This window comes from Dermacentor andersoni, chromosome 5 (assembly GCF_023375885.2).
Source record: "Dermacentor andersoni chromosome 5, qqDerAnde1_hic_scaffold, whole genome shotgun sequence".
NCBI classification, from domain to species: Eukaryota; Metazoa; Arthropoda; class Arachnida; order Ixodida; family Ixodidae; genus Dermacentor; species Dermacentor andersoni.
In genome coordinates, this window is record NC_092818.1 from 143,474,511 (window position 1) to 143,501,992 (window position 27,482).

At 44.4% G+C, this 27,482-nt stretch overlaps 1 protein-coding gene across 1 annotated transcript; it reads left to right on the forward strand.

Moving 5' to 3' along the window:
• The first annotated feature begins 907 nt into the window (after positions 1–907).
• On the forward strand, positions 908–27,475 carry Prosbeta7 (proteasome subunit beta type-4). The gene is made up of 8 exons (XM_050178815.3): positions 908–1,035; positions 1,588–1,794; positions 3,554–3,637; positions 8,621–8,683; positions 12,657–12,738; positions 14,319–14,438; positions 22,208–22,296; positions 27,404–27,475. Exons 1-8 carry the CDS (start codon positions 929–931, stop codon positions 27,414–27,416), a joined length of 765 nt encoding a protein of 254 aa, XP_050034772.1. The 5' UTR covers positions 908–928; the 3' UTR covers positions 27,417–27,475.
• Positions 27,476–27,482: the final 7 nt, after the last annotated feature.

Below are 27,482 nucleotides of genomic sequence, written 5' to 3' on the forward strand. Positions count from 1 at the left end.
GCTACCCCGCAGGGATCCGTCACCAAATCTAGATGAACGTACGTCGGCCTCGTCTTCCAAAAAAAAAAAAATGATTTGATCCAAGACATTCAACGTGTAACTACACGATTTAACGATCACAATGCCGTCATCGCTACATTAAAATAAATAAAGGCGACAAAATTAAACATGTCCACGAAATATTCTTTTCTCTCCCACCACAGCCAACTCTTAAGCATTCGCGTTACACACTCGTAACCATCCTGTGATATCCTTTTTTTCGAAGCGTTGCCTGAATATTGATAAGTGATTAGGATCTTCCACTGTCGAAGTGTTTTCATTCGAAACAGGATTTCATTCGAAACAGGCGCCGTAGTGCAGTGGCGTAGCCAGAAATTTCTTTCCGCAGAGGCGCGCACTTGACCGGGAACGGGGAGGGTGATAGGTAGGGGGAGGGGGGAGTCACATGTCTGGTGCGTATCAGCCCCCGACAGCGCCACTGCCGTAGTGGCACCTGGTGGCACCGGTACATGGTATAGAAGCATAACAATTGTCCATTGAACTGGCTGTCGACAATGAAACTGTCGCGAATGCTCATTTCAAAGTGCTACTCGGTTGTTTGTTTCATTACCTGCCCAGGGACGTCGGTGTGTACCACTGATCAAGCGCTAACAATATCGCGCTGTAATCGCCAGTAATCGCACTATCCGCAGGTGATTTGAAGATGGCGCCAACCATAGCGCCAACGGAACGTAGCGCCGACCGTGGCCAGGGTTCTCGCGGCCGACATGATGGCTTTATAAATTAGCGCAACAATGCGTAGGTATTTATTAAAGCGTTAGTCTCATTTTACTACCAATTATATGTGCGTAGATTAGGCGAATTTGCTTGTACTTTTTCATTCAAATTCAGCCTGAGGCGCACTTTCGTATTCGTTATATTCGGTGAAATGGCGTTCAACATCTCTGTGTTGCCGGGGGAAACCTCGTTTGGCTTTTCGAAGTTTCAACCTACAGCTCCAGCAGCTATGCACGAGGGGACACGCCAGCGGACTCAGTAAGTAAAGCCATAATGGTACAACCACCAGTACCACTTATGCTCCCTGTTGCGGACTGCCGAGAGGTAGCGACTCTACCTAGGATGCTGCTCGATGAGTTGACGTTTTTCGCACCTAGGGTTTTCTTGGCGTGCTACGAACGCAGTAGGTTTTCACCGCGCATTGGCTGATACGGGTTTTATTTGTCATTGCCCCAGTTTCTAATGTTACAGGTCTGGCGGACACGGTAGGAGGGACCGAGTCGTATTTGACGTTGATTCCTCCTTCCTCCGGCACCTTTATGTCGAATGAAATCGTAGAACACTTATGGGAGCGATTGGGATGTTCATGCGCTGAGCATAGGCCAGCGTTGTGTAGGTCTAACAAAGAACCACATGCATCTGACCACAGTGAAAGGTTGGTCTATTCGCGTTAGATAACACCATGCTGCTACTGTGAACGTCTTTCAAGCAGACCATGCAACTTTGTTGTGTTAAGAATTCGTATGTACCCACCTCGTTCAGTACTCGAGTTACTTTTATTGTATCATTTGTTTACGTTAATTATTGCAGGAGCCCCATGACTACGGCAACGTCCGTCCTGGGTATCAAGTTTGATGGCGGGGTCATGCTCGCAGCAGATATCCTCGGCTCCTATGGGTCGCTGGCTAGGTTTAGGAACTGCCCCCGGATACTCAAGGTTAATGACCAGATCGCAGCCGCAGCTAGCGGTGACTACGCTGACTTCCAGTACCTGAAGAGCGTCATCGATCAGAAAATGTGAGTATTCTTTCTCATCGCGCAATTTTTAGAGAAGCACTTATGTGGGTCATCCAGAGAGAGTCGTGTGGAAGAGCGTCACAGGCGCCCAAATTCATTGAAGTTGACACACTGACAACATTTGGGATCTTTTTAACCACAGGAACACTGCGAATATTTGTGGATGTAAGGAATTTACTTTTAGGCAACAACACCACTATATATAAAAGGAAAAATTGACATCCACCTGTATGTAACATGAAGCTACAAAAGAAACCCACACAGGTTTCTCAGATGCTATTCATTGCAATTTGCAATTCACTCATTTGAAATTTCTCTCTCTCTCAGAATTAAACTTATTTGGTAATCATTTGCGTTCCAAAATTACAAAGCCATTGACCTCTGTGCATGCATGCAGAGGAACTATAATTTGTCTGTTATATATTGTTTTCATTGACACCATCGTGGCCGCCATATTTGGGTACTATCATGTTGAGAAGCTGCGTAAACAAGAAACGTGACAGCACGATGGCATGGTAGGTACGTTCTGCACCAAGTGACAAATCAATAACAGTGATAATCTGGTGAAAACATTCAGTATAAGAAAAGCAAAATGATATATGCATGATGATAAGGTGCAGTAACATCATCATGGCCTCCCATGTTTGGGTACCAGCACAGTGTGGTTTGATTTCAGAGACCATGGCATCACTTATATGTTAACAACAGCTTCCAGGAGGCGGACACTGGTGCTAAACGCCCTCCATACACATTTTCACCGACCAGGTTAAGTACCGCACACCTACCTTCTTCCACCACTCATCCCCTCAGCTTTCGTCGTCAAGTGGAACTTGCGTGGGTTCCTCAATGTAACTGTCATCTGCTACTGCTGCGTCGAGGTGCGAGCATGCAACAAGCAAAAAAGGAACTGGAAATCCCAGAAGTGAAACAACCACAAACAAACTCCGGAAGTGGAAATTGCAGAAGCAGAACTGCTGTTAGTGACAAATCAGAAAACAGTGGCACATATCAAAGGTTCGTGCTATTTAGCAAAAGCAGCTGTGACATGTGGATGGAGGGGCTTTAGTAGGCTCTCCATGTGTTGGGCATGTTGATGCAGTGCTTCCATGGTTACCACACGTTCCACATGTGTGGCTGTGGGATAATTAGACAATAATTAAAGTCTCTCTAAAATGTGATACCACAGCTCTCTTTTTTTTTTCAGTGCTACTCACAACATGACAAGAACGTCAATCACGAATTACATTTTTAACTAGTGATCATAGTGCCGCACATTAACATAACGTCTGTCACACAAAGCGCATGAAATCGGCGCATTGTGATGATGGTATCAGTTCCACTCAACAAACTTTCTCATGAGCATTGCAGGGCCCACAGCGTGCATAAACAGGTCACAGTGGCAATAATGAAACCTGGTTATCACTAATGGAACTTGTTTCAGTAGAGCTTCAGTAGAGCCTTAGAAACCTTTTCTACATTGCTCGTGCACCCTTAAATAATTTGTTAGAGGGGTTATTAGAGCTATTAGGTGCTTCACTATTGTGCTTTCCCAAGTGGATGCCATTGTCTTTGCTTCAGTCCTTCTTAACACACATGTTCTCGAATGTGTCTTAGTGGGTAGCACTGCTGGCTGTTTACGATCCCAGCGTGGTTAGACGTTCTGCCATACTATGTGCTCTGAATTTACCTGCAGTTTCGTTTAAGCACTCAAGCGCAAACATGCCTTGACGACAAACTGTTCTCTGCTGCTTTTTTCCAGGATCAGTGAACAATGCCTTAACGATGGCTTCAGACTCAAGCCCAAGTCCCTGTACTCATGGCTGACCCGTGTCATGTACAACAGGTGCGTACTCCATGCAGCGGTGGTGCCTGGTTACATTCTATGCAGGGTAGAGCTTCCAAGGACTGAACACTCAGAACACTTGCCTTCTAGAAGGCAGTTCTGCTATGATCTCTCTAAATTAAATAAATGAAAAACAGGTAGAAAGTTACCCTCAGATGAGGAATTACTTCTTTATTCATTGAAGTATGTTTTTAAAGCTAGTTTATCAGGACACATGAGCTCTAGGACACTGCGCATATGTGTAGGCTGTGGCAGTGCTTGAAACATGTCGCACAGGTGCTGGTGCTATATTTCACACAATGCGCATTGGGCCATTCACGCTATGCGATGTGGGCCATTGAGCAGGCCTTTCTTGCTCTTCTTGTGCAACAACTGAGCAGTGCGTTTCTTGGTATTTATTGAGTTCACTGAGCATAAATAATTTATTTTTCTCAGTAAGTTCAACAGTTATCAGCACCTATGCACTTACAGGCATCTTTTTGTCTGTGTTGGGAAAGGGCACTTCTTAGACAATCGCTTGCACATATTAGAAAGTTCTAGCAGAACGTCGCTGTTGCTCCGCTCTGCTCAGATTTCACATTCCGAACCACTACAGGGAACTGCACATGCTTCATATTTTTAAGATGTCGGCCTTTCTGAGACGCAAGTGAAGCACTGTCAGCTTAGCTGCGAAACAACCAAGAAGCCAAATAGACACACCCTCAGGCTCCACTCAGTCCGCTTTACTATAGCTGCGCGAGGGAAGCATTCCATGTTCTGCTGCTGTCATTAGCATTGTACGCACTAGGATTCCCACTAGGGTGTGCAAATTGCTAGCATACAGTGGTACGAGTGGAGCGAGCTGCAATGGGGACGAAATCACACAAGTATCTCGCTTACCAAACATTCACATGCGCTCACATGATTTGCTGGTGCCACACTTTTGTCAGCGGTCATCTGATCAGCGAGGAGGAAGCGCCAATTGAACATTGCCTACTTGATGACCTAGGAGGCAAAGCGAACGTATGGAAAGCGAGGCGCTTGCACGATGTCACCCTTGCTCAGCTAAACCTATATGGAGAAGAAAGTACCACGGAAGTCTGAAGTCTTATTTACATTACAGCTTAAGCTTTGTGGTAGAGGCAGTAGGGGAGAGCCTCTACTGCAGGCAGGATAGCTTTGTTTCCTAGCAACATTTCACATCGCTACACTTGACTTTATTTTCCCGAAGGGGGTCCTGAACCAACCCTCAGGGTAGGTTAAAAAACAGTCTGCGGATAGCATAAGCTGCTGTGAACATCTTAGCCAAATTTTGCAGTTGTGTGCAGCACGTGGAGCTCGCAAGCAAAGCACGAAGTCACATTTTTCTAAAACACTCCCTTTTCAACAAAAGCCTGTTCCTTGCTCTTTTCTGGACACTTTATTTCATAATATAGCAGATTCCCATATGCGGCTGCTTTTCGCCTGTAGCTGATATCAACCAAGAGGGGTGTTTGGATCATTGCACTTCTTCCTACTGTTACTGCGTATATATATTGACGCATTTTTAATAAACAGGCTGAAGTAAATGAAAATCCGCTTTCAAAATTCAATATTAGTTACATACTTCTGAAACAAACCGACTATCGTATGCCCACACTAGGCCACAGCCGCCCGCGTATGAATTAAACTTTGGCCATTGTGCTTATCGGTGTCTTAGCCGTCATGTCTTGCTAATATTAACTAGTTTTTAACACTCAAGTAGCCTCAAATCAAACTTAAGGTCAGACCACACGCATGCTTCCCAGTGTATGCTCACACTTCGCCACTCCTGGTTAGCCTTGGCACAGTTAGCTTCGTATTGAGCTATTGGTAGCGCTTCAAAATGCGCAGGTTGGATATAGCTACTGACCGTTAGTCAAGCTTGTGCTGAACAAAGCCGGTCCACACCACGTAGCACAGTCAGACTGGAGCATTTGAGCGTGAGCGCTCAATCAAACCCTGGCACTACAGTTGCATGTAGCTGCGGTCTGCTACGTGGCATAGATACCACAGTGGCCGTGGGGTGCCTCAACGAGTCCACTGACTGAGCGCACTGCGGCTGGCTGAGGACAACCGTGTTTAGCACATCGTAGGCACCAAAATCGGAAGTAGTAGCATCTACATAAACCAGAAAATCAAATTGGTACTGCACCCCACGGGGACATTCAGTAGGCAGGGCGTTGTGGGCACGGCCTAAACTGCCATAGCTTTCACAGTGCAAGTCATTAAAGGAGGAGCGAAAGCACCGCATAGGGGACATTTGATTGCCAATAACTCTGCTTCTCCTGAACACATTGAAGTACTTTTTGTGGCAAAGTATTTATGAGGTGTCTATTTTAACTTCAAATCCATTTCTTGATTTCGATAAAAAGTGGTTCAGGGCCTTTTATGACCTCTGACTGCAGAGGCATTACATAAGGGGCTATTACGTTCATTTGCTCGTACTAGATATTTCTAAACTCTTTTCCAAAATTCTTGCAGTAGAGTTCTCCCAGTGCACCACCTTGCAACTTGCAATGTTATAACCAAAATTTCCCGCATGGCTTGGTGAGGGCTCTTTAAGGGACACCAACGAGAAGCACTAAACAGTTTATACTGATAAAGTAGTTTCTCTAAACTCTGTTTTCATTAATTTCATGGTAATGGGTTGATTGTTAGAAGAAAAGAAGTCAAAGTCCCATTTGTATTTTGTGTCAAAGCCCCAGCACTGCCACGTCACTGTGACATAAGCTTTAATAGTATTTTTCTTAAGCGGTTTGGTTGTGGCCGCTGTGGCTTAGTAACAGTTCTTGAGACTTGATAAGTTTAGCCTTTGGCTTTATATATCTATATACACCACATCTTTATGGATAAAAAATTATTGAAAATCAGCTCTGTGTAAGCACAGACTAGTGTACAATATCACCGTTAACCCTAGTTTTGCATAGTTTGTCCTTGCTTATCATTGTTTTGCATGGATTCCTGGTTCACCTGACTTACCTTTGTTGATCATTGTTTGTTGTAATTTTTTTCAAAATTAAAGACTAGTTTTGCATTGTTTGGCATGTATTTATTATTGTCACACAAGGCTTAATTGTACGTATTACAACCACACCACATATCACTCCCCCTTAGCGACTAATTTCAGAAGTCTTATGGTCTGTAAAGTAGTTAGAGATGGCCTTTACTTCAGACACGATGGTTTCACTTTGGAGCACCAAGTCTATAGGGCTCCTCCACTGCGTTGTAACCATGCCAGTTGAATTCTCTAAAGTTTGGATGTTTCTCGTGGTCTCAGCGTCGAGACGACATTCCCTCTGTGCAGGAGTTTCATTTGCATGTTCACAACATTTTCTCAACCTGTCTGCTTCCAGCTTCTCTCGTTTAGCTAAAATGTCAGGACCAGTCAATGCACACTCAAGGTGTCGTTTTAGCCGTAGTTGTGCATTCTGTCGAGCCCGGCGCTTTGCGTCGACCAACCTCAATGGAGCCGCCACCTCATCCATGGCCCATCTCCAAAGAACTGCAACATGACTTGTTCTGAAGTGCTGCTAAAGTATCTGTGAGATGAGGAGAATCACACACGGCGCTTGGCCCCACTGGCCGCAACTTAGGCCGAGCGCTGCTTCCTGTTGGCTGCGGCTGTAGAGGCACGCACCCTATGGTTGACTGTGCCGTATGAGGTGGGAGTGCGTTATTGGCTGCAGGTGGTTAGTTTCCTCCAATGTGTGACTTACGTAGTCCTTGTCTCCTCTCCGCTCCGCGGCGCTGCTGTTGGCTCTTCATGGTTGTGCAGCTCAAGGACAGACACACACCTTTTTGCCGGATTGGAAGCACTAGCGCGCTAAAAAAATAACTAGGTACGAGCAGATCTTTGGCAAGCTGGTCTGGGAACGTTGAGGGAGCGTCGCCACCCTTCTTTTGTTGTTGCATCTTTTCTGGCTTGCCAAACATCTTTTCACAATAAGAGTGGCTTTCTTGCCGTTGTAGAAGCATAATCTACTATTACAGGTCAAATTATTCTTTTGTTTAGTTTAGTGTCCATTTAACTGTGCAGTTTCATACGGAACATGCAGCCTAGCAAGGTTCATTAGGAATGCAATAAAAGCGAGCGAGAATTTGCTGGAGGGCTATGAGAATTGTAAAGAAAGTCAGTTAAATTAATTTTGTAAGTAACGAGTTCAATATGTGTATACATATGCATGGTAAAGCAAAGCCAGCTGGGTAAGTTAACCTCTAATCTAAACCTTTCTAATGCTTTTAGACGTATAGTGCTAGCCTTATTTCTCAGTTCACAGCACACTTTGAAAATTGATCATTCCCACTGGCATAATGCGAATGGTTGTGAACTCATTAGTAAAAATGACTCGCTGACCTTTTATAACACCAACGGGAATAAGGTTAAGCTGGCAGTAACTTGAATAGTGAAGAAACCTGCGACTCCTACAATCTGAGAGCATGCTTTGTGGCTGCAAATCCTAAGTTCCTTATCTACATTGGGTCCAAATCTACCACAGCCTTTGTACTGGTATAAGTAGGCACAAAAGTTTTCAAATATTTCTGTTAAGTGGCCAACAACACAATGTCTGGTGGCCTCATTAGAGAAAAGGTTAACTAGTGATAACTACCGCAAGGCATTTATTTGGGTATTGAGTAACATAGAATCATTTTTGGTTAGGTTTCCCTGAGCTGCTGAAGCAAGTACATGGAATTTTGAGTAAATTTCATTCTCTTATCAGCAAAATTAAGCAAATGGCATTTATATTCACCTCTATTTTATGGGCTGTTTCCAAACAATTCACTTTAAACACGTATTTTAATACATCCAGCTTGGTATATTATTTCTATATGCCAAATACAGTTTGGTCTACGAAGTCATTCTCAGTAATGTCTTGTTAGGTTACAAATTATTTCTAGTGTTGGGTAGCCAGTTGCACAGAGTTCTTGATAATTCCACTTGGCTTTTAAGTTGTTGAGACAGTGTCCTTTCTTTATTTTGTGCAGGCGTTCTAGGTTTGACCCGCTATGGAACACCTACCTCATCGCTGGCCTTCAGGACGGTGTTCCGTAAGTACCGATCTTTTGCTTTTCATTGTGAGTACAACAACTCGTGTTAACAGTAATATGATTTTTAAAGCCAAGCTTGTTTACCTTCCTGGGGTTCAGAGTGGGTCATTTTGTTGGTAGCTTGGCTGGGTTCTCGCCAAATAGGTTCAGCGGGGCCTTAACACTAGTTATTGTGCAATATTAAGGAGTTGCATGCCTGATCATGTGAATTGAACTGAGCAGCTCAGGCACAATAGGCAAAAGTTATAGCCATTGGGCTGTAGATTGGAGCACATGTTCATGCTTCAAGACATACGGATGTGTCTAAAAGCACTTCTGTAAATTATTTAGATTCATGAATGTACATTGAAAAATCACAGGGCGGCACTTGTGTATGGCAGGCAACTAAACCCCTTTTTCTCTCTCTCCCTCCCTCCCTCTCCTCTCTCTCCATCTCTCTCTCAATATGACCATTTTGCCATATTGAATTGTACGTTCACTAATTTTTGCATTTTGTACGAATTAATAAAACAGCAAGCAATGCATCATATCATGATCAGCAAACTTCGTTGGGACAAAGAAATGCACATCTCGCCACTGTAAGAATGCATGTGAAACACACGCCGGTGGTTCAACTGTTTCAGCCAGCAAAACTGCTTTCTGTGTCTACATGGCATCAGTAACAAATTGCAGCGGTAGTTTTTCCACAATTTGTTCGCTTCTAGTATTGCATTTATTTTTTGTACGACAAATACTGCACTGCAGCTATCTGAAGCTCAGATCTCTGTCCTTTATGATGGTTCCAGAATGGCGGCATTCCATCAACAAAAATCCGCACGCAGCACAGTGCCATGGCTCCTCCTGACAGCCGATTTTTAACCTTATTTTTGTCAACATCATACGAGAAAAGTGCAGTTTTCTCAAATTCTACATCACTTTTCTTCCTAATATATTCCCACATGACAAAGGAGCACCTGAGGATTATGCAAAAAACGGGCATCAGGATATTTGACGAAATCAACCATCCTAATTGCCGAGTTCCCCTGAAAGGGGTTGGGGGTAAACCGGAGCAGTGGGCAGCATTTCCCCCACCACCCACCACTGTGCAACTTCGAAGTGTTCAACCCCACAAGTCAATTAATTTATTTAGAGTGGCTTTTAGCAAGAGAAACAAAGTGAGCTTTGAATTTTTAAGTCATGTCATAGTATGTTTTGTTTGGCCTGTGTAAGTGCATGACATTGACCTCTCCATAAATTTACCCAGCAGCCAAAGCTACTCTGCAGCGAGAGTACCCCGCATAATGCCCTCTGAACCTTTGAACAGAGTTTTCAGAAAGGGCCAAGCGTTTACTGCAAGTTGTCTTAACAATGAACAGCGGGTGCTTTAAAGGGAGCCCTGAAACACTTTTCTAACTAATCATAGAATAGCCTCGCTACTAAAGGATGTCATCTTGCGAATATCCGCAGGATATGTGGGCCTATCTGCCCTCTCCCCCTAGCGCATGCATCTCTTCTTCTACTTTTGTCATGGCTGCACCTGGCGGTCCATACGCCGGCCATATTGAAGGTAATCTGCAAAAAGTACAAAGGCGGAGCCAAGATTCGTTGGTGCCTTGATGTGCATTGTGTTCCCACACACCTAGTGTTGGCAGCCACGTAATCTCAAGTTTCTGAGGCACGAAATGAAACGTTCACTCGCACTGTGACAGGGAGTGTTCGTGGCCATCCAGTGAGATCTGTTCCCATCTGCATGTGCGTGCGTGACACTAACAAAACTACAAGCCTTGCTTAACGTAGCTGTCTCTCTGCTGTCACCATCAGTGCCCCACCTTCCTGTTGAAAACATGGCTTTCTTTTCCTTCTTTCTTTTTTTAGGATGAATATCCATGTAATTTAACACTTCTGTTTTTAATTTTGGGCACCATCTGATGACAGCAGTGGGCACTAAGCATGGTCAGCCACAGCATCCAAGATTTACGGCGGCACGTGGCGCAGTACTCGGTAAACCCTCGTTAACTCGAACTCGCATATCTCAAAATATTGTTTAAGTCGAAAGTTTTCCACACCGTGCCTTCCCCACCCATAGGTGTTATGTATTTGCTCCCGTTTATCTCAAAGCATTTTTCGGACATAATACGGATATCTCAAAATTTTGACCGAGACGGCTGAAGGCAAAGGCCATTACCAAAAGGTGATACAGGCTCCAACCGAGCGCTTGGTTCCTACTAAGTGCCGAACACAGTCATGATCTGAGGGTGAACACAAAATTCCCGCGGACGCAGCCATTTTCCGTCAATCGCGTCAAGTAACCTTGGATGCAGTCACAATGAACTTTGCGACAAAGTTCGCAAAGTTACCAGTTGCGCCAGCGATGCTAACGACGGCAAAATCATTTTTAAAGAGTACGCGCTTTATGAGTTGGACATGCCTGTTACCGGAATGTTGTCCGACGCCGACATTGTTGAAATGGCAGTGAACAACGATGATCACGATGACAAAGAACAACCTAGAGAAGTGCCGACAACTGCAGGAACAAGAAACTTGCTACGCTTGCTCCGTAACAAAGTTGAATGCAGCGGCGACGAACAACGGCTCATGCGGTGCGTTCAGCAGCTCGAGGCCGCTTTTCTCGCGCCGAATGCCAACGCAAAGCAGGCAAGCATCACCCAATTCTTCTTTCCAAAATAATAAAATTCTGTTTTTCATGGGAATTCTGCATTTATTGCAAAAGCTCCCCTCGTGCTGTGGAGCGTTTGTTAGCAGTGCTGGTTGTTACTGGCTCTTTCAGTGACCCGGTCACTGATATTTTGAGCATTTTGCTCGAAACTCCGCTTATCTCGTAATTTTTCCCGGATTTTACAACTTCGAGTTAACGAGGGTTTACTGTATCTCGAATGCCGTGAGCCAACCCGTCAAATTGCTCTCTCAGTACGATCATGAACTTCTCGGTTTGAACTCCTCGGATGGTTCTCTAACTATACAAGCCGGTGCAACGGGTTGGTGTGATGCAGCGCACCAGGCAACTCTTGCAGGTCACAGTGAACAGTGCCCTGGCAGGTATCTACAGCTATCGGGTACTACAGGTATCTACAGCTACCAGGTATATCGTAACACTGGCATGAAGAGGAGCACTGCCGGTGGCATTGCAAGCATCGCTCCTCGATGGTGCGCGAGATGAGGCTGACGAGAAACTGCCGGCATTAAGTCAGTGCCCAGTGAAATATTAGATAACATTGACTTGATCTCTACTGCTCAGGCCAAAGCCTACACATAGCAGTGCCCCCCCTCTCCCCGGTGTTGTTTTGCATCTGTGGTCACCAGAGTTTTGCTCACTGATGTGTGTTAGCAAGGCTGTTGGGCATTGAGCTTCACTGGCAAGAACATGGGACGAAGGTGTCCTGAATGAAACAGCCGCTACAGGCAAGGAAAACATGTTAAGTATTAAGGTTTCTGTTATAAGTAGGTCATTTAACATGGCTGTCTCTTCACGCTTGTGATAATGAAACACTTTCACTGAATGCGGAATGCACCACAGTGCCTTTCTACGGTGAAGAGAAACCACTGACAGTATGACATTGCTGCTGGCCATTCTGTAAGTAAACTTGATAGCAGTCCATCATGCAAAAATGGTTCTGACAATAAGTGTGCCCACACAATGTGGTCGTACCATTTTTGCTTTCTTTCCCGCTTTAACCATTATGTCTCGGTACATAGTTATTTTTCTGATATGCCTCTGTGGCCCCCTCAGCTTAATAATGCTTCCCAATCCTTGTAGTGCATCAGCCAAGGTCCATTCAATGAAGTGCTTCTCCGTGTATTTTCGTAACTATGTTATTGGAAGTATTAAGACTAAGTAATAATGTTTTCTGTGTTCTTGTGTGATGTGTGCAAAATGAATGGACATAGGAGTATGTGTTCGCCACTGTTTATTTATTGATCATTCTGGTGCTTGGAATGCTTGAAAAAAAATCGTATTGTTTCTTCTGAAATGCAGATTCCTGGGCCAGGTTGACATGTTGGGAACAGCATTTGAAAGTAGCACTTTGGCCACTGGCTATGGAGCCTACATCGCACAGGTAAATGTCACCTACCACCCATGCTAGAGTTCACTAGAACCTTTCTTGAGTTACGCGACCGCACTTCTCCACCTGACACATTTTGTGTCGCCAGTAGCGGCTGTGTTGCAGTCGGTCTCCATTGAACGGGCACTGCGGTGAAGTGCGTGGCACACTGGAGCACGACCGGTCTGGCGTCTGAGCAGATGCCCGCTCTAGACAGGCCACGCTTAGGTTTTCTACGGTTTGCTAGATGCATTTGTTATTTAGCGATGACAACTCCACCGCAACGAGCAGCGCTTCACACAACTCGCACGATAAGGTGCAGGGTCCATCAGTTGGCACGCTGCTCGTATATTCTAGTTCACTGTACCCTTGCCAAGACGTATCGCGTACCTGTTGTTTTCATTTAGTAAATCCGCTACCTATATCTGCAGAGACACAATCTGAATAAACTTGTTGCAGCTTTGAAGTGATAGTCTCATGGGGGTCTTATTTTGAATGCACTCTTGAATGGCTGGAGCAGCATAACTGAATGTTGGAAAATGCGCATGTATGTGCGATTTCTTTTGTCTGGTTATAATTTAATGTTATCTTATTTGGCATGTTATGGCAGATAAATTCAGCAATGTACCACAAATGGCTGTCGAATTAGTTTTACAGCCACCACTGTGCAGTCTTGGGGCGGTAAACCCCCAATCCTTTTTTTGTTCTTCACGTATATGTTTTTTATATGTTACCTCTGTGAATATTTTTTATGATGTTGGCACCCTAGGCCTCTCATACTGCCTTGTTCGAAAGTGATCATTTGTGAATCGTTCAAGGTATTCGTGAACCTGAATGTTTTACTTCTGCAGTAATTGCCATCCAGGGGCCGTATTCTCAATCACAATTAGGAATATCAGTTTTGGTGCACTTTGATTGGCTGAGCGATGAAAAGGTGTTCCTGACACTCAAATGAGGCATTGTACTGGTTGTCACATCATGCCAAAATAAAAGTGTTTCAAAAGTGATCATCCCCACCAGTGTTTTAGTTTTACATCGATTGCTGCTACTATGTTTTTGCTTCCCAGTCATTCTTTATGTATGCCACTGAACGTTGCAGAAATGCCAAAGAGCTTTGTGAGGAGCTTATAAAGAAATAAAATTTCTGTTGCCCCACAAGGAATTCAACGCGGGATCCGCAGATTGCCAGTAAGGCTTTACCTCTCAGCCTGTGCCTGGAGAGTGCTCTCACGCCTCTAGCTGCTATGATTGGCACATGCCTGCTCAGCTTGTCCCCTCTACTGGAGGAAACCGGCATTGGCACCTTCTTTGTCTTCTAGCACGTCGTCATGCCAGTTGCGGAGGGTGTCACAATTTAAGCTTTCTTCTCAAAAGGAGATTGCTTGTGCACAGCTGTGAATGTTTACTCCACCTGGTACAGCGGAAAACAGTAAAAGGCTTACTGCATATGACATTATGCCAGCTATTGCTTCACCATTTTACAGTGCAGTCAAAACTGCTAACTTTTTAATAAGCCGACACGCACATTGTGGGATTCGGGTGCATGGCCTGTGAGGCACCATTGAACTCCGTTGTGTGCTCTTTCTGTTCAACAGCCACTGCTCCGTGAGGCCTATGAGAAGAAAGCTGGCCAGTTGACGAAGGAAGAAGCTCAGAAGGTGCTCACTTACTGCCTCAGGGTCCTGTACTACCGAGACGCCCGTTCATTTGACAAGGCAAGTACCGTAGCAACACTGCTCAAAGGGACCGACCAACCAACCAGTATTCCTGCGAAAAATAAGGAACAATGGCAGTTAAGCCAAAAGGTCTAATTTTAAGTCAATATAGAAAGCTCTGCCAAACTACGTAAGGGGAGTAGATCATCACTCTCACATTGGGATGGTGGTGCACGCTGGTGCCACAACTTGTTTACAGTTATTCTTTATTTATTTTTTAATCCTCGTGGATACAAACAAGGCATGAATATGCTTTCTATGAAAATGCAACAAAGCACAATTGTGGTGAATGTCGTCATAGTCAACAAAAGTATGGCAGTACTGTAGACCTTCCTTAATTCGCCTCCAGTTAATTGGATTTTTTATTTAAGTCAATTCTGGCCAAAGGTCCCGCACAGTGCCTATGCATTTTATGGGCTATGCATTACTTGAACTTCACTGATCACACGTGCACCTGACTATAATGGCGACCCCAGTTGTGACCCTAATGGCTGTAGCATCTGTATTCGTGATATGGGACAGTAAATGTGTAGAAGGCATGTTATTTTCAGCTGAAAATGCTAATTTTCACCCTGCGCTTGTCAGATTTTCAAGCAAAAGCAGCAGCTCACAATGAATGATTACATATTTATCCAGTGCTAACCTGCACCTTTTTTTGTTTTGTTTTATAGGAAATGGGTGTAAAAAGGGTCGATAAGGTTAACTGCATGTCACAGTCAGATGTAATACCATCGTTATGACGTTGGCAATAGCTTACTGTGAAAGCCAGCATCATTACCATTGTCACCACAAGATGGCGACGGAACAAGTTCTTGTATTGGCAACAACGACACATCACCTCATTGCGAAAGTTTATTTCATATGTAACACGCTAAGCTAGCTGTTAAGGGCCAAGTGCACTTAAATTTCAATTTGGCTTAATCAGTTACAAATGAGTAGTGTATACCAGCAAGGCAATCTTGGCAAAGCCATAGAGCTGACAATTGTGTAATTTTGTCATTGGCAGCCTCTAAATAGGACCAAAGCAGACGACATATGGCATAAGCAGACGAAAGTGATGGCATAAAACCCAGCATGTTGCCTCCGAGATGTTTCAGCACGTGACAGGCAGCCGAAGGTGCCACCTAATTGTAGAGGTCATGCATCACTTCTGGCAAGCAGTAATGGCATGGGTGGGTTTTTGTAAGTTTGGTATTTAAAAAGTCGCACTTTGGCTAGCTTTTTATAATGCTTCTACTCGTATTTCAAATGCAAAATCTTGCACAGAGGCTCCTGTATATCTGTACCATCTTAAACTAGGCTTTCTGCGTGGTCCATAATTTCATGTCGGTTGGCCTATAACAGAGCTGCATCACACGTTCAGCATGTCGGAGGCTTGCGTACATCGCAGGATGAACTGGCAATGTGGTTAGTTTCGGCTTGGGCCACCATTCACGATTGCTGCGGAGCCGTTAAAAAAAAAATTTGGATAACAAAGAAAGTTACTGACCACACGGAGGATGACATGTGGCTCGTAGCAATAAAAAGCTGCCCGAGAGCGACAGCAATGGGCATTAAGTGAAAATAAATTCTCTAGTAAAGGTACACTAAACAGGCTTCATATTTTTCTGATTGTCTTAGTTGGAGATATGCTACTTTTTTAAAGTGAAATTGGGTGTGCATTAGGTATGAGTGTGCATTGTTTTCCACATAGAACCCATAAGAACTTGTCGCACATTAAAATCAAGTAAATACTGACAAGTAAGGCAGTGGTGTGTTTGGACATATTCTTTTGCTCCATATTTAATTTGACCTGCCACACAATTAAATCAATTCCAACGGTCCCATCCTGGTCGAATTAATGAAAGTCGATTGTATCAACCAGCATGTGGGTTATTAAATTGTGACTTGCAGGAGTTCTTGTAAATGGAGCTGCGAGGTCTCCTCTCTTTCTGTATTTCACAAATAAATTAAAGTCCTACACTTGGGAAGACTGTTTCATTAGCAACACATACTATCTATTCTGCACACCCCTTGTTAAGCTTTTTGGCGATGATAACCCTGTGGTTCTCGTACAGCACGGCGCACCAGCAACATGCAAAATATACGTTGAAAGTACAAGCAAAGTCACAAGTTTACGTTATGCAGGATTTGAGAAAGAGCCTGGGCATGCAACTTAGATTTCAAATGTGCCACGTTTACACACCAGTGTGCGCGACCAACATAGTGTATTACTGTTCTGAGGATACCGTAAAATACTGCGAAAGCACCCGCCCCACTTTCACTGAAAATTGGGTTAATCTAGATATGGGCACATGTCTGGTCGAAGCAGTAAAAACCAAGATGGCAGCCAACCATAGACGTCGAGGCAGGGCTACGGTGGCTATGGAATCAAACACAGCATGTTTATCTTCAAATGGTAAATGATGGCATACACTAGCACCTACTCATCGTCACTGAAGCCAACAAACGACTCTTCCGAGTCAGTGCAAAATAGGAGGTCAGTGCATTTATCGTTGACACTCGCACAACTTGAACACACCACGGGCCAGTGGCATAGCCAGAAATTTCGTTTGAGGGGGCCTCCCGTTTCAGCTTGGCCTCCTCCTTATAGAATTTGTAGAGGGATCAAATACATGAATAATAACTGCATTACCATTGCCAAAGATGCTCCGAACGAATTCTTGAACGCTACGCACTGTCAACACAAGTAAAATATGTATTTTTTTAAAAGAGTATGTCAAAGAATGTGTCAAAACTTCTGCCCAACATAACTGATGTCAATGCTTCCAGCTTCCATGTTATCTCTCTATTTAATCAGCAAAGAAAATATCACACGAACTTTAGAACAATATCAGTTTGAAACCTGCAAAGCACTACGTGCCGCTGATATGAAAAATGTGAAGGCCATGAAATGAACAAGCTGAAGACAAACATTTTAATAAAGCTTTGTCATTCAGGAACTTCGTGTGTATATCTGTAGATATACAACTGCCAGGTACAATCTCAATGACGCTGTCCCTTGTTACGATGTATTGCGCAGGAGCAGCTGTCACCGGTCGTCTATTGTGATTAATTGCAGCGAAATTATAGTCGCAACAAAGAGCACATATAAAATGCAGGAGTTCTGCAAAATATGCGAGGGCAAGTCGAATGAAAGTGAGCCAATGCGAATATATCACAAACGGGGTGCTTTATTTAAAAGTAGTATCCATGAGCATTTAGACATTTGTCCCCCTGACTAACGAGTCGCGTGATTCCCGTCTCATAAAACTTGGGTTGCTGCTTCAAAAATTCTGTAACTGACTTGTTCATTGACTTGAACATTGATTGAACGTTATCGTCCGACACAAATCTGGTTCCATAGAGCTGTTCTTTCGAACGCCCCAAAATGTGGAAGTCTCAAGGCAACAGGTCTGGGCTGTATGGCAGATGTTGCAGTGTTTCCCACTCGAACTTTGCCAGTTTTGTGTTAAACACATCAGCGACATAGAGACGGGCATTGCCATGGAGCAAGATTACCTCATTCCTGAATTTTCCACGTCGTTTGTTTTTGATTGTGACACGCAGCTGATCCAGCATTTCACAATATCGCAAACGATTGATAGTCCCTCCAGCTTTAGCAAATTCCCTCAGTAATGGCCCCTGACGAACGAAAAAAAATGAGCACCTTCCCGGCAGAAATGACGGCTTTTGCTTTCTTTGGGGGCGGTGAATTCGAATGTTTCTACTGTAAGCTTAGCTGTTGTGTTTCAAGCTCATAGTAGTGGCAACATGATTCGTCCGCGGTCACAGTTGTATACAAGAAGTCGTCACCCTCATTGTGATACCGGACTAGATGAGTCAAGGCAGCACCGAACCTCTCCATCTTCTAGTGGTGGTTCAAAATCTTGGGCATCCATTGCACACACAAGAGCCGATAATCGAGATGTTCATGAATTATGGTGTGTCATAACCGTGACTAATGTTCACAAACCCTGCCAATTCATTGACGCTTATCCTCTGGTCTTGTCTGATCAGCTCATCAACCTTTGCAGTTGTGTTGGGAGCGATTGCATGGTGGCTTTGGCCCGGCCTTGGATCGTCCTTGCAACTTTCACGTCCTTCTTTGAATCGTTTTCTCTAACGCTTCACAGTGGCCAATGAAATGCAATGTTCAACATACACGGTAGCCATGCGGCGACTAATTTCTTTTTGGGAAACACCTTCAGCTGTGAAAAACCTCGCGACACCATGCTGTTAAACTGTTGCAGTGTCCATTATGTCACGCAACCATGTTCAACCCAGTTTATGAGAGCATTAAAGAACCTTTATCCTCACACCTGCGTGTCACTTTTGTAAATGAGAGATGCCCGTGTGCTACGCACATGCCTCGCAGATAAAGAACCGAACCATTATTGCGCAGGGTGGGTTGGCTCAGTTTCATCTGACTCGCCCTCGTACATTAAAAATTCGAAGATACAATGGCATAAACAAATGCGAAGATACAGCTTGATAAAGGGCAAAAAAGTGTCACTAGAAACAAAGTTCACTGCATGTATACACAAAACCTCGCAACAAGATATTTAAGTATATGTATAAGCCTCCAATAAATCTACGTATCTAAGAAAAAGTCACTGTATATTATGCGTCAAACAAGGCAAGTAAACATGTTGCGCGACCACATATTCAGAGATCACAGCACCCCCTCCCTCCACTCGCCTTGATGTATCACACGCGACAGGAGGCGGCGCGCTTCGTCCCCGCTTTTCTCCCTTGCACACACAAGACTGAGCCACCATCGTCGGCTCACCCATGCCACACCCCACCCTTACGCTTTCGCTCGCACATGCAGCATGTGGCGCGCGATCACGATGTTATCGCCCTTGGACTTTATACGGAACATGAGTGCGACGGTGATGGCAGGAATGCACCTGGAGTGTCCATGGAATTGCTATCGCAACAATATAATAAGAGTATCCAGCAACTGAAGCGTCCCATAGCCCATTACTTTCCGCAAAAGAAGAAGTAACAAAATCGAACTTTTGCCACGCGATAATTTGCGGCACCGCAACAGTGTTCTTTTTTTTTTTTTTTTGGGTGGGGGCACGGCAACAAAAATGCAAAGCAAAGCATGTTGGCCATAATCAAATGCCTACTTTGGGCACATAACGTGGATACCGAAGGAATATCGAAGAAAATGTGAGACGCTTGGTCCACAGAGAACCATACACATACTGCTCGGTATCCTACACTGACGAGAGAAAATTTTCCGGAGAGGTTGCTTTCAAGCGAACGCTTTGCAACACATCGAGTCCCCACAGTGATGGCGGCGAGCGACCATTGTTTCTTTTTCTGGTCTGCTAGCCAGAAAGCGTCCAAAACTCTACCAGGCGAAAATATACTTGGCCAAAGAAAAACGAACGCGCATCAAAGTGCGCCGCGCAGTGGTCGAGGCAACACGAGAAAAGCGCATGCGCTTTGGCTGGCTCCGGCAGCCCACAAGTAATGAGAACAAAAAGAATTGAAGAGGCTCAATGTGTCCTCGCAAGAATACAAGTCAAAGTAGAAAAATTAATGAGAATGTAGTTACCTTTGCTGGCTTTAGTGTCTTGACATGGGTGCTTTGGCGCAGGTGAAAAAAAATGTTGATATTCTTTTCTGTGGCGTGACGGCGAAAATGAACCACCACGACGCTTCGTTTTATCGGACATCGCTGCGTGCTTTGCCAACTTGTCTGGTAGTGTATTGATTTGGCTGTCTAGTTGTATGGTCCGATCTATGACATTAGAAACGTTAATGCACCTTTGGTGTCAAATATTTATAACAAAATTAAACTCTCAACGTTCCGGAATTGAAAATCTAAAGCACGACTTTGCAAATGTCAATGCACCTTTCGCATAAAAAGTTAATGAGAACTTTATACCCATGAAGTTTTGGAATTGAAATTCATGTGCCCCTAGAGTCCACCGCCTCCGCGAAATGCCGCGACGAGCCCGCTTGCCATCAGAACGCCCTTGCAACTTCGTGCTCGGATGGGGTTGCTTGCATTATGCAACTCCTGGTGCACGGGCGTTGCAGCGAAAGCCAGTCCAATTTCGTAATGTTTGTGCTGAAATGCCTTTTGAGCATGAAAAAGACATTCTAGACAAAATCTAGCATGATTTCCGGCGCCGGAGGTTGTTTTGGTCAGCGGTGCATGACAGCACGAAAACGTTTTTGGGGGGGGGGGGGGGTAGCTGAAGCCCCATAAGCCCCCCCCCCCCCCCCCTTCGTCTACGCCCCTGCCACGGGCTCTCCACTGGCTGCAAGTTCGTGGCCCCATGTACAAGTTACTTGACTGTCCATTATAACCACAGTCTAGTCCATGTTGCAGATGTTGTAGGCCGTGTAGACGTAACGCGTCCTCAAAATTGTGATTCTTGAGTGAAAGGCATCAACAGTTTTCTTGCTGTCAGCAGGGGCCTTCTGACTGTCGTTGGTGGACACGCGCATTGTCACTCTGAATCGTTTCTTTCACCGGTTAATATACATGCTGAGGCCTTGAAGTTGCCAAGGTTCAGATTTCCAGCAATTCTCAACACTTCCTCTTTTAGGAACCGTTTATGACGGCGCAGCCAGCGTCGTCCAACTCTTCAATGGGCCCGCCATCCATGAGTTCTTCTGCTTGCCATAGTTGAGACCCTTTAGGGTGTCATACTTGGAGTCCCACTCGCAGATTCTTTTTCTGTCCGTCTTGAAATGCCAAGATTCTTTCCCAATGCGCAGTGCCACTCAATCACTTTGATCTTCCTGGCGATGGTGTAGGAGTGCATCATGTGGCTAGCGGATTGCACAAGAAGTGTGGGAACAGCGGCTGCGTGCATGCTTTATAGAGATGTGTCTCACAAAAGCCCTACAACCAGTGGGTTTTCTTTCAAGCACTGTTCGTTGTCACTGTACAGTACTCACGGAATGAAATGGGACACGGAGCATTTAGTAGAACCCTACATGTGTGCAAAGTACGCGAGAGCACCATGTCATGTCGCTAGGAATTTGGTCACCAAAGGTGACCAGGACTCTGATGTAAGTGTACGCGCCGAAACTACGTCGATGTGACACGAACTGTAGCCGGTTGAAACGAAAGTATGCGCATTACTTAGCCCTCAATTGACGCGTTTCATTCCGTGAGCACTGTACATTATCTTCACCCCCATCAGTCTTTCCTTTTCCACCGTAAGAAAGCGAATATCCCCGTCGTCACTCCTAGAGATCTCGCAGTGGCAGCAGTGGGCGCTTAACATATAATTTTCAGAATTCTGAAGTTTTGCAAATGTGAATGCTGGGCGCTTGTGCAAAGCTGGGCGCTTCCGTGGTATCTTACGGTAAGCTAAAACTGGTATGACTTTTGACTTTCCCACAAAGCTTGCATCCTGTAAACTTTTTTACCCTGCCTGTATACTTCATGCTGTTGCTGCCTTATGGAGCAATTGATCAACAGCATGTTGAGGGCTTTCTTTTTTTTTTTTATGCTAACAGTCTACTTTATAACTTTAATTAGTTACACATTGTGGACAGCCAACATTTGCTAGTATTGCTTACGTTCTCTTATCTAGTTGATGGTTTGTGACTACCCCGTGCATGACAGTCCAGTGAGAGGTGAAAGGTTTCAAAATCCGACACAAAGCTGACAGGGCGAGCAATAAGTGCTCAATCAATGTTAAGTATTTTGCATGTAGTGGTCAGCCACCCTGCTGGCATCTTTTTAGGCATTGAATCCCGTTTATTTCACAACACTCAACCCTTACATGTGTCTTCTTGCTTATCTGCAGTACCAAGTGGCAACAGTGACCGCGGAAGGTGTGGTCATTGAGGGACCGTTGAAGATTGACTCAAACTGGGAGATTGCTCATCTTGTGAAGTATGTACCTCAGAATTTATTTTTCTTGCTTAAAAGGAATGAATCAGTTTGTTTCAGAAGAAACCAAAGTTTATTAATCAACTTGTTTACTTCAGCATAGCTTAATGCCCTCTGCAACACCATTTTAAAGAGTTCCACAGTTAGTTTAGTATGGAAGGGCTCCTCACTGTGTTTTGACATCGCAAAGAAACAAGTGTGGTGCATTGATCACACAGTGGTGATTGTGTCTGCAAATATTACAGCAATGTACGCTGCAAGAACAGCTGAACATTCAAAGATAACCCTGCATGCCCCTGTTCTCAAAGCAGTCAACTCTCTTGCCAGCAGAGATGTTGCCATAGATTTTGTCTATAATGTCACGGGGGTCCTGTCTGAGGTATACAAATAATCAACAGCAACACAAACTGCACAGGGATTTCCGCAGAACGGACAGTATGCGAAATTATTACCGGAAATGTTCGACTCAGACAGAAAGGAAAAGGGTAATGAAAAGGCAGGGCCCTTGACGTTAACGTTGCATGCGCTGTCGATTCCAGCATGAGACAAGGCAGGGGAAAAGCATCACTTGCAGACACTGGTTGAGGCAATGGAAGAGAGGTTTTGTGAGAGCAGTAGAACACTCCTTGGATGATGCTTTACAACTTCCAGTGTATAATCAAAATAATACCCGGTGAAACTTGGTTAGGGACGCTATAAAGTGACACTGAAGAGAAAAATAATTTGAGCTTTATAAGTAAATTACCGTTCTACAATATATATAAAAAAAGTGTTGGTTCCCGTGAAAAGATGCATAGATCACAAACAAGTACCAACACCATATTGAAGTCCCTGTACTAGCTCGTGATGAAGTCAATAAATATTGGCTGCATTGTATTCCAAAAGAGCCAAAGACTAAACTTAGCAAGCTTCAGGAGTTTTTACTGAGTCACAGTAGCCTATATACAAAAAAGCATATTGAAATTCATGAGACCACATTGACGCACCAGCAATGACATTTCGGCACAAAATTCAGTATAGGCAACTGATGTCCACTTTTTCGTCTAATAAATAACCTGTCACCATGAAATTTAGTTCAGGAGAATACTTTGGTCTAAACTGATTTAGTGTTTCGCTTTAGGAGTATGTAAATATGTTCAACAAAAATCATCCTTTCATAGTGCTTTACATTAGAGTACTTACTGGCAATAGAATGTAAGTACTAATTGTAGACACCCATGGCACCTGTGCAGCAATAATTCTTGGCTCAGTAATTGGAGTTTTAGATTATAGGGTGCCCAAGGGTTGGTGGATGCGAACCACCGTGTGTACAAAAGAATGCAAAGTAAGTACAAAATAGCACAAAAGGCCCACAGTGGAATTTGCATTCATAAATGCTTGTGTGTGGCTTGGTTATCCTAAAGCTCTATTCTTAAGAGTGTAGGCAAATGACTAAGCAGGCTTAGCTGCTAATTTCAAAACCCTGCAGTATCCCTCTAATTTTACTTTTTTGACAGCCAGTTCTCAACCGTATTGCACACAATCAACAGTGTAATCACTTTACTGTACCATAAAGCGCCCTTCACCAGTGCAGCGATTTCGTAGCGATGCCTTTTCCCGGTGCTAATGCCTTTTTGCACTTTTCACGTTTGTGAGTGGCTGCGTTCAACGCTCTGCCCATCTCTTGACCACTCACAAATGCGAAAAGTGCCAAAAGGTATTGACACAAAATCGCAGCCCAGGGCACATAGAAAATATCGGTTATAACGTGCCCTCAAGGGAGCACTCTACCACAATAATTTTTCAAGTTCGCTCATTAATAATAGCTGAGATAGAAATATTTGAAGTGCCGCAAGCCCGTGATTTCAGGAGGCGAGCTTTACCACTAATGTAGACACTCTCTCCACTTGCTCCCGCCTTGGCTCCGCAGAATTCTCTCTCTCTTTCCCCCGCATGTTGTTGCTCCGTGAGACACTTCTCGTGACAGTCTCGCGCACGAGTTGTTGCATTTGTCTAATTTCGCGCAGCGCTCGATTTTGCACGCTGTGCAAAAAAAGCACCTGACTAGTGGTATAAGTCAGTGCTACACAAGCACTAAGGCAGACACAAGCAGATCAAAGAACACATAGCTTTGTTTTCTACGCGTGCGATTGCACAACGTGGGAACAAGCAGACGAAACAAGTACGTCCCTCTTGCTGTGGCACAGAGTAAAACAAAGACTCACAGACACTCAAATTCTCTAAACATTAACTCGTCTATTGAAGCAGCAGATCAAACAAATACTGTATTTACTCGCATAATGATCGCACCCCTGAGTTTTGTCGTCAAAATTATATTTTTTTTATTTCCCGTGTAATGATCGCAGCCTGAACTTGCCGCAACGATATGTTGTGTGCCAAGTCTAGCTAATACTGATAGCGCTTACGATCTGTCGAATGCTACGCGAACGACTCTTATAGACAAGCCAAGTGGTCTGCGCGCACCAAGCTTCTTAAGTAGATGCCTCATTTCATTACTTTCATCACTTTCCGCACTTCCATGACAAAAGGAGGTACAACCAAACTTGCCTTTATTGTGGGTAGGCTTTATAATGGTTGTAATCAATGAAAAAAAAAAGGGGGGGGGGCACCTTTCGATTCTTTTCATCTGCACTTGTGGGCACGCAACAAATCGCGTGTGGCAATGACAGTAGCCACGTTTACACTGATACGTTAAAAGTGTACCCTATTTATACGCCGACGCTTGTTACACAGCTAAGATATTCGCCCACCCTTAGCAGAAACGTGCCGTATTAGAATAGTAGTGAAGACAGATGCCGCAGTTTCAGCAGCACACTGGCCATGCGTTTCTGTCACTGGCAGCTAAGCGCGCTCATCTGTTTCTGTCCCCTCAAAGTGGACATGGCTACATTATTGCCGCAAACTTGCCGATATTATTCATCACTGATACGGAAGAAACTGTTTCAATGCACGTAATGTACTCACAACAAGAAAAAAACGTGTTCGGCTTGCTCCGCCGGCTGCCATCTTTGTTTTGGTGTCCCACACCCGCACCCCACAGCAAATGCGGGGCGAAGAAAAATTTTTTTTCGCGGATAATTTAACCCGCATAATGATCGCACCCCTGAATTTGCGTCAATTTTTCTGACAAAAAAGTGCGATCATTATGCGAGTAAATACGGTAACTGATGTTGCCTTTAATAATTCTTTATGCCACTGTGAGTGACGACACAGCACTGTCATGTACATAGGCACACTTCTGCGACTGACATCAACCTCTGGCAGGGAGTGCAGTGCCTGCGAAAAGGGTGCACAGCATCTGGTTTGAAATTTCAGCCCTTTTCGCCACATGTAGCGGTATAATACTTTACAGGCACAATCGATAGCACGCATTGTATGCACTGCGCTTGTGAGCTCAACATGGCCAGATCCGATGAGGGACCCTTTAATGGCTAAAAGCAGTCGCCAGGCTTTCAGACTCCTCTGCAGCGCAGCCTCCAACTCCATTGTACGAACGTAGATAAGCGACGTAACATTTTTGATGCCGCATTGCGTCTAGGTGAATTTTTCAGACTGGTCAATACGTGGTAGCCGCTAGCAATGCAAATACCACCCATGCCTACGTAGCAAAGCCTTGTCAAAGCTATTCCTCCACTTAATTAGGTCACTGCAGAGTTTCTTCAGTTTGGCGCCAAACCGCAACTTTAGTCACCGACTCATGACGAGGTGGTCTGCTAGTTACGCGTGGCTCATGGACGAGGCTGGTAGCATGCCTTAGCACAAAGGTTAGCCTTGATATGGTTGTGCTTGGTTGCAGATAAGTGGAAGTGGTTGCATCAACGAATCAACCGCTTTAAAGCCCCATGCAGGGGCCTTAAGATGTAAATGAAATGATCTTTTCTGGATACGTATGTTTTTTTGGACATTCAATAATTCAGACTTTATTTACATTCCCTGTGGAGTCCGAATTATCGGTCGTCGACTGTATTTGTCTTACACGGAAGCAGGCGCAAAATTTTCCAAATTATCAAGCGGTCGGAAAAGGCGAAGTTGAATAGAGGAAAAAATTCATTTTGTTGAAAGTGAGAGTGATCGACTAAGATACGGTTTTATGCCATGTTGATGATATCTTCACATCGGCGGTACAAAGTAAGGCCTGCAACAGTTTTGCATCCACTCCACTCCTGCGACTGATAGTGTCACCCACTGTGGGGTGATGCTATTGTGAAAAGCACCGGCAGCAGGGAGAGAATGCTTCATCTGCCTCTCACTTCAACGCGTTTCCGAAACTCGGGATTACGCAACCTCCTGTACTATATATGCGTGCACATGATGCCACACCATCTCACTGCACCCACTCTTTGAACACGCAATAGACTACCTCTAAAACGTGGTTTCCAGGCTGTGTGTGCGCTCCACCACACTGACAGCCACAACCACGCTAGAAAACGAGACGCATGCCAACCTGCCCCGCACTTCCTCCCCCTCTCCATTCACACATGCTTGATCACATTATCGAGAGCTCAATCCTCTCCCCCCTTCCCCCTTGCTCGCGCGAGAAGACTGCACTCGTCAAGCCGCCATCCTTCTCAGCTCACCTTCCCTAGGCTTTCACTTGCACACAAAGCATACAGCGTGTGGGGGTGGACAAGCTCTTGCCGCACTTGGACTTTATATGGAGCATGACTCTAGTCCGCTACTGCGGCTGCTCTTGGTCACAAGGTGTGTGATTTGCGGGGTGTGTTCAAGCAGCCACTTGTAATTCAACCATTTGACTATCTGCATCCATGGAAGCTTTCATTTACTGTGTCTGTATTACTTCACAGTGGCTGTGAAATTTAATTATAATGAAATTGTGTACAAAAGCACTTCGTTATATTGAGGTTCTAAAGACATGTTCTATGAACAAGAAGTTATAAATGTTCTATACTTCGTTATATTGAGGTTTAACTGTATACATAAAAAAACATGAAGGGGCTTTTTATATACCATATATTCGTATTTTGGCTTATACCTTGTCCAGGTGCCACTTGTAATAATAGCTGTTTGGATGTTTTAGTACCTGTATCTGTGCCTTTCATATTGGTGGTGTGTTTTACTCGCATTCTAAAGCTTTTATTCTTCGTTACAGGGGCTACGAGTGACATGTCCTCGGCTCGCGAAATCTTCCACATAATAAAACATCTGCTTTTCTTTTCTTCAATTGCTGG

What these genes read in the sequence shown, in the direction of transcription:
- Prosbeta7 (XM_050178815.3), top strand. Translation starts at nt 929, where the DNA reads ATGGCGTTCAACATCTCTGTGTTGCCGGGGGAAACCTCGTTTGGCTTT. An exon ending in AGCGTCATCGATCAGAAAAT is followed by an intron (nt 1,795 to 3,553) that starts GTGAGTATTCTT and finishes GCTTTTTTCCAG; the next exon opens with GATCAGTGAACAATGCCTTA. An exon ending in ATGGAGCCTACATCGCACAG is followed by an intron (nt 12,739 to 14,318) that starts GTAAATGTCACC and finishes TCTGTTCAACAG; the next exon opens with CCACTGCTCCGTGAGGCCTA.